Raw genomic sequence first — 6,950 nt, forward strand, 5'->3', positions numbered from 1 at the left:
AGTATCATATTGGTTTGGCATGGGTAGTTACCGATCAATTTTTTGATCAAATAATTTGATCAAGTGGAATTAATGCAGTTACAGTTAGATCATTGGCCAGTTCATCAGGAAACATCCGGCCACATATATAAATTTACTTAAAATGATTAATTAGTATTAACGGAAATACCAGCATGTGTTTGAGCTGAGGTTAAGTGGGATTTCTCCATTAGTAGCCAGCCCTTCACATGAAGAGCCAGACTAGTTACAATCACCCTACACTTTATGTTGAGGTGAGTTTTATTACACTAGAAAGTACTATATCAGATCTATTCATTGACATAATATTCATTCCACTGACCCGAATTTAATAAGTAGTAGTTGTAGTATATTTTTGTTTTGAGTATCAAGCAAATGAGTGATGGTAGCTTACTATTTATTTTGAGTATCTTATTAAACATATGTGTTTTTTCATCTATTTAACTTGCTAGGTTCCCTATTAGATGTTCCATTCTGACTTGATGTTATAGATAAAAATTAAATAGATAGAAACATTTGGTTGAATGTCGTACTTTTATATATATACTCCACTTACTTTGGCGTCTATAAATATAGCATAGTAATTAAATCAATTAAATAATAACAATTTCATTCTTTTTGTATTATTTACGATTACTTAAATTCTTATGTCATTCATATTTTTATTTCATTCTATTCTTGTACCATTTCTACCATACCAAGCATGTCTTATTTTGTCTCTTATAAATAGAGACAGGGAAGACACAAATTTTAATGCAAAATCGCTAAGTAGAAATTATAAAGAAAAAAAATATTGAAATAATATTAGTCGATATTTGGACCTACATTATTAGTAATGTAATGTATGGTGAATTTTATTTTCTAAAAACTAGAAGTGGATTTTGTTTTGATAGATGGACCAAAACAACATTTTTAATTGCAGGATTTATAATATCAATTAGTATCTTTAAATACTAATTAAGCTGATTATGTGTTAATTAAATGTATTATCTGTATGATGTTTTTTTGCACTTGCGGAGCTCTTCTACTAACTCTATCAATTATTTCCTTGTGCACACTGCACAGCATGTAAAATTAAATACTAATAAGATAATCAATTTGATCAACCTCTAATAATTAAACCAGCTCCCAATCAATGAGGCAGCTAGGCACAAAGAAAAAGGCAAAAATTCCAAATTAATACCAACAATCTACATGTGTGATTGTGTTTATTTTTGGCCCCACTATCGCACCCTAACTTGCACTATAAATCCCCCTTCATTCTTGGCTCTTACTACAAAATCCCAATTACAAAAATATTTACATGGCCAAATAGACCTACTCGAAATATATGCTTATCAAGAAATAAAATCATCATTCTTCAAAACCCTTCTTATTATAAAAAAAACACTCTCAAGAATGGGCAACGCCGATGATGGCAAGTACGGCTCCTCGGCCAGCCACCGCGTGGCCCTCCCTCCGCCACAGCCGTTCGTGACGTCGCTGAGGAACACTTTAAAGGAGACGCTCTTCCCAGACGACCCCCTCCGGCAGTTCAAGAACCAGCCAGCGCGGAGGAAGGTCGTCCTCAGCCTGCAGTACTTCCTCCCGATCCTCGAGTGGGGCCCGCGCTACACTTTGGACTCATTCAAGTCCGACCTCATAGCCGGGATCACCATTGCTAGCCTAGCCATACCGCAGGGGATAAGTTACGCCAAGCTCGCCAACTTACCCCCTATCCTTGGCCTATGTAAGTTAATTAATTAACACCATTTTATTTATAGTAGTAATAGTATATAATATAATGACCTACATTTTTAAATTTATTTAAAAAAAAAAAAAAGATTCGAGCTTCGTCCCACCTTTGGTTTATGCTGTGATGGGGAGCTCGAGGGATTTGGCAGTCGGAACCGTGGCTGTCGGATCGTTGCTGATGGGATCGATGTTAGGGACGGTGGTGAATGCTAGTGAAGAGCCTAAGCTCTATCTTCATCTTGCTTTCACTGCCACATTTGTTGCTGGCCTATTTGAAGCTGCCATAGGCATTTTCAGGTAAATTAATATTATTTCTGCTGCAGTTACTTTGAGTAAATTAGGGAATCTATTCTTGATTTAGTTTCTAAAAGGATTATCTATATTTATAAATAAGGTTATTGTTTCATTTTCTGTTTAATAAATTGTATGGTAATAGTATCACATGAATAAGACAATGGTTTTTTGTAAAATTATGCTAAAGATGGAACAATTATTTTTCAATTTGCCTAATTGCACATGTCTCATGCTAATTTTAAAAAGGAAGAATTTATACTCCTACATGCATTTAGCTTATGTAAAATAAAATAAGAGATTGAAAGAGAGGAAGATATGCAGGTTGGGGTTTATAGTGGATTTCCTATCCCATGCAACGATAGTAGGATTCATGAGCGGAGCCGCGACGGTGGTGTGCCTTCAACAGCTCAAAGGCCTACTCGGGCTTCACCATTTCACCCACGCCACCGATGTTTTATCTGTCATGCGTTCTGTTTTCACTCAAACTCATAAGGTAACTAACCAAACTTATTCTTTTTCCTAATTAATGACTATTTTAAGATTACTGATATTTATATAGTACTAATAATTACTACTACTATATTGTGTTGTGTGAATCGTTGTGAAAAAACCACCAGCTAAGCAGCCTAAGCTCATTACTTTTTTCATTCAAATTGAAATTTAGAATTAATTATTAGTTGGCGGGCAACTTTAGGTTCGGATCATGTATATTCAAAATTTTGGGGTATTGTTGTCAGCCATCAAATTATTAGCTGCCTTCATTTAAATCAATACAGTAAAAAACATGGCCCTCAAGTGTACGTTTTCCTGCTTCAATTATGTGGTAATTACCCTACAATGAATTCCACATTTTGTACAATACCTAGATGACAAACAAGTGAGTATTCATTTACTCTTTTTAATCCCTCATATCATTTTCAAGAATCTCTTTCGATCTCGAGTAGGTCAGTTCTATTTACATGTCATATAACTTTTTCCGTGAAAAATGAAAGATTTGAACTACTTTTTCTAACCCAAATATAATGTTACGTGCCATGTACAATTTTTATAATCAAAAGATATTTTGACATTAGCACTGTTTTTGTGATCAAATATCCGGCGAGTAATATAGTCTGGCACGGATGTTTCGTGATAATTACTTAAGTTTGGGTATACCAAACATTAATTACTAGTTGTTAATCGACGCTGATGAATCAAAATTTTTTGTCATTTAACATTTATTTACTTTTTGCTATTTATGATTTAACAGTGGAGATGGGAAAGTGCTGTGCTGGGATTTGTTTTCCTTTTCTACCTCATGCTTGCTAGATACTTTGTAAGTCAAATTATTCACTATTATTATTATTATCGATTACAGTTTAGCTAGCTAATTATCTTATGTGTTCAATTGTAGTATAAGAGATCACAATTCTCTAGTGTTGGTGATAACTTTTTTTACTATATATCAAAGAAAGAATTAATACTGGGTATTTATTGGTGTGTAGAGCAAAAAGAAGGCAAAATTATTTTGGATATCAGCAATGGCTCCTTTAACATCGGTGATAATTGCAACTATTTTTGTGTACTTTACCCATGTAGAGAAACATGGTGTCCAAGTGGTGAGCCTTTCCTGCTTTTTTATTTTATTTAATTTGCACCATTTGATTAATTAATATCTCCGTCTATATATATTTAGTGTGCACAAAATAGCATTATTAAGGTTGCATGTTGTTTTCCAACAATGTCCAAAAATAATTTTGTTTTGTTTTTGTTGGAAAGTAATTTCCGTTAGCATGCGAATCCCGAATAATTGATGACTATAATTATTGATTGAATTAGCTTTACAGTACTATCTGATGTGGATTATACATATAATTTTATTTAAAAAATACAATAAAAAACCAATACTATTATTTATAATTATATTTTGCTTGATTTTTTTTAGATCGGAGAGCTAAAAAAGGGGATTAATCCATCATCAGTAATGGATTTGAACTTCGATTCGAAATACCTACCGCTAGCAATCAAAACAGGCATAGTCACAGGCATCATAGCTCTCGCTGTAAGAATTTTTGTCATTATCTTGGAAGCAATATTGTTTTTTTGATACTATTTCATTATTTATTTTGTGGGGACTAATAAATCATTATTGATTATCAAATGTTTACATGATTATATTGAGCACAAATTATGCACGGCTCATGCACATGTATTGTTTTGGCTGATTTCTCTACTTTTATTTTCGAATCTTCCATATAAGGTGAGATTTAGTTGATACTTTTATTATTATTATTATTATTATTATTATTATTATTATTATTATTATTATTATTATTATTATTATTATTATTATAATAATATCATGTGGCAGTTTGCGAAAAGTAGTGCATACATTCATATTGTCGATTAACATATGCACTTTTTGTTGAATACTCCTATATATGTACAAATTTACTCTAAATTAAATTAATCAACTCGGGGGAAAAACTAGTAATTCAATCTTGTGAAAATGTTGTGTTGAGCCATAGTAAAAATTGTAAATGGACAGGAAGGAATAGCAGTAGGGAGAAGCTTTGCCATGTTCAAGAACTACCATATCGATGGCAACAAAGAGATGATTGCTTTCGGGATGATGAACATCGCCGGCTCCTGCACTTCTTGCTACCTCACCTCTGGCCCATTTTCAAGATCCGCGGTCAACTTCAACGCCGGCTGCAAAACTGCAGTGTCGAATATAGTGATGGCCTTGGCTGTAATGATCACATTATTATTCCTAACTCCATTGTTCCATTACACGCCTATCGTCGTCCTATCCTCCATCATCATTGCTGCCATGCTCGGCCTCATTGACTACCAGGCAGCAATCCATCTATGGCACGTCGACAAATTTGACTTCTTCGTCTGCATCACTGCCTATGTTGGCGTCGTCTTCGCAAGCATTGAAGTCGGCCTTGTCCTAGCGGTATATTATTATGTCTAACTTCGTTCCTCCTATATGCATATGAATCTGCCACAAATTTAACGCATCACTCTTATATATGCAGATTGGACTATCTATTATGAGAATACTATTGTTTGTTGCAAGGCCCAAAACATTACTTTTGGGTAATATTCCAGATTCAAAGGTTTTTAGGAATATTGATCACTATCAAAATGCTACAAGTGTTCCTGGGATTATCATTCTTGAGATTGATTCTCCAATCTACTTTGCTAATTCCAACTATTTGAGGGAAAGGTAACTTTTATTTTATTTTTATTTTATTAATTTTTGTTGTTAAATTTATGTTTTTATTAATTAATTTTTCCAGAATTTTAAGATGGATTGATGAGGAGGAAGACAGATTGAAATCAGTTAAAGAAACAAGCTTGCAGTATGTTGTACTTAACATGAGTGGTGAGCATTTTACTAGCTAAGATATGATTACTTATTGAACAGTCTAACAATTCTGCATACTTATTCATTGTTTCATATATAGTCTCCTTATCAGTGTTTTAGTTATGTTATGATATGCTTGAAATGGCTATCTTATCTGCAGCCGTTGGGAACATTGATACGAGTGGGATCAGCATGCTCGAGGAGGTCAAGAAGATCGTTGATCGGAGAGGGCTAAAGGTCAGGGTCTTTTCTCTTCCCTTTTCCTCCTATAGTTCCATGATGAAATTGAAAAGAGTTACTAACTAATAATGAATTTTGTGTGGATATGATACGAGTAGTTGATGATGGTGAATCCTGGAGCAGAGGTGATGAAGAAGCTGAACAAGTCGAAATTCTTAGAAATAATAGGACAAGAATGGATATTTCTGACGGTGGGAGAGGCTGTTGGAGCATGCAATTACATGCTTCATAGTTGTACCCAACAAATGAAGTCTCATGAATCGGACAAGCAGTATAACAATGTCTGAAATAGCTCTTGTGTTACAAGATTATTATTGGAGCTTTGATTTACCCAATAATTAAGTACAAATAAATCGGTTGCTCCACTGTTTCGATTTGATTTTATTTACAAAATTTTGTTGGGCTAATAAAACAGTCTCCCAGCAGCAAAGTAGAGGTTCATTTAAAGTATGGAAAGTAATATGAACATTACAGTATGAATTACTAGTAGGAAAGTAGTAATATGAACATTTACATGAGATAAAAAAAAATCAAGATAAGCTTCTCATTCTCTCTGCTTCTCTAATTTATAATCCAAATTCTAATACTCATTTTTCTCATTCTCTTTGCTTCTCTAATTTGCACCCCAATTCGTTCTCCCTCTTGGAGAACAATAAACTCTAAAAAATTACTACTTCACCCCAAATGTGTTCTTGGATTAATCTCTAATTGATCCATGTCGATTGCTTCTACTAGAATTGCAAATTCCAAAACAAAATGACTATTCTAGAATATGAGTAGTACTCTCGAACAAAACAATTTTCTACTACAGATGAAACAGGGCGTGGTATTTAATTATTTATAGCATTGTGATTAAAAAAAATATAGAGCAAGAGTGAGTCGTTTTCATTTCTAAAAATAGGATCATTAACATGAATTAGTATTTAACATTTTGACATATGATCATTTTTTTTTATTTTTATACAAGTATTATTCGGCCCCCTACATAGTGGTTAGATTTTCCTAGCACATGATTCGAATATTATTGAGTTGACATGAAAAAAAAATGAAATGACTTTTCAAAATATAGTTATGATCCAAAAATTTGATATAACGATAATCTGTTCGTAAATTGTAAGACTAAATCTCAATAGACCTATTGTGATACATAAAAATTAATCCAAATGGCGTAGCGCAATGCATAAGACGGCCAGTATTCTAACTGATATCATGGCATCCCACAAGTACATAGAATTTCTATTTTCTGTTCGAACTTGCTTTCTTATTTAGTGAGCTGAGGTCATAATACCCTACAATTATGTGCTGAAAA

The 6,950-nt window shown here is 33.4% G+C and overlaps 1 protein-coding gene across 1 annotated transcript; it reads left to right on the forward strand.

Annotated features, from left to right (window-relative positions):
• The first annotated feature begins 1,300 nt into the window (after positions 1 to 1,300).
• LOC121798608 (sulfate transporter 3.1-like) lies at positions 1,301 to 6,048 on the forward strand. Its single transcript, XM_042197684.1, has 11 exons — positions 1,301 to 1,747; positions 1,842 to 2,049; positions 2,368 to 2,539; positions 3,296 to 3,361; positions 3,531 to 3,644; positions 3,971 to 4,087; positions 4,574 to 4,987; positions 5,070 to 5,260; positions 5,334 to 5,419; positions 5,562 to 5,638; positions 5,740 to 6,048. Exons 1-11 carry the CDS (start codon positions 1,417 to 1,419, stop codon positions 5,926 to 5,928), a joined length of 1,965 nt encoding a protein of 654 aa, XP_042053618.1. The 5' UTR covers positions 1,301 to 1,416; the 3' UTR covers positions 5,929 to 6,048.
• The last annotated feature ends 902 nt before the right edge of the window (positions 6,049 to 6,950 follow it).

The sequence above is a fragment of the Salvia splendens genome, chromosome 4, assembly GCF_004379255.2.
Source record: "Salvia splendens isolate huo1 chromosome 4, SspV2, whole genome shotgun sequence".
Classification (NCBI taxonomy): Eukaryota; Viridiplantae; Streptophyta; class Magnoliopsida; order Lamiales; family Lamiaceae; genus Salvia; species Salvia splendens.

Bases quoted from the DNA above. Each gene is read 5' to 3' on its own strand.
- LOC121798608 (XM_042197684.1), top strand. From the start codon at position 1,417: ATGGGCAACGCCGATGATGGCAAGTACGGCTCCTCGGCCAGCCACCGC. The intron at 3,645-3,970 runs GTGAGCCTTTCC...GATTTTTTTTAG, and splicing joins AGAAACATGGTGTCCAAGTG to ATCGGAGAGCTAAAAAAGGG. The intron at 5,420-5,561 runs GTGAGCATTTTA...TCTTATCTGCAG, and splicing joins TGTTGTACTTAACATGAGTG to CCGTTGGGAACATTGATACG.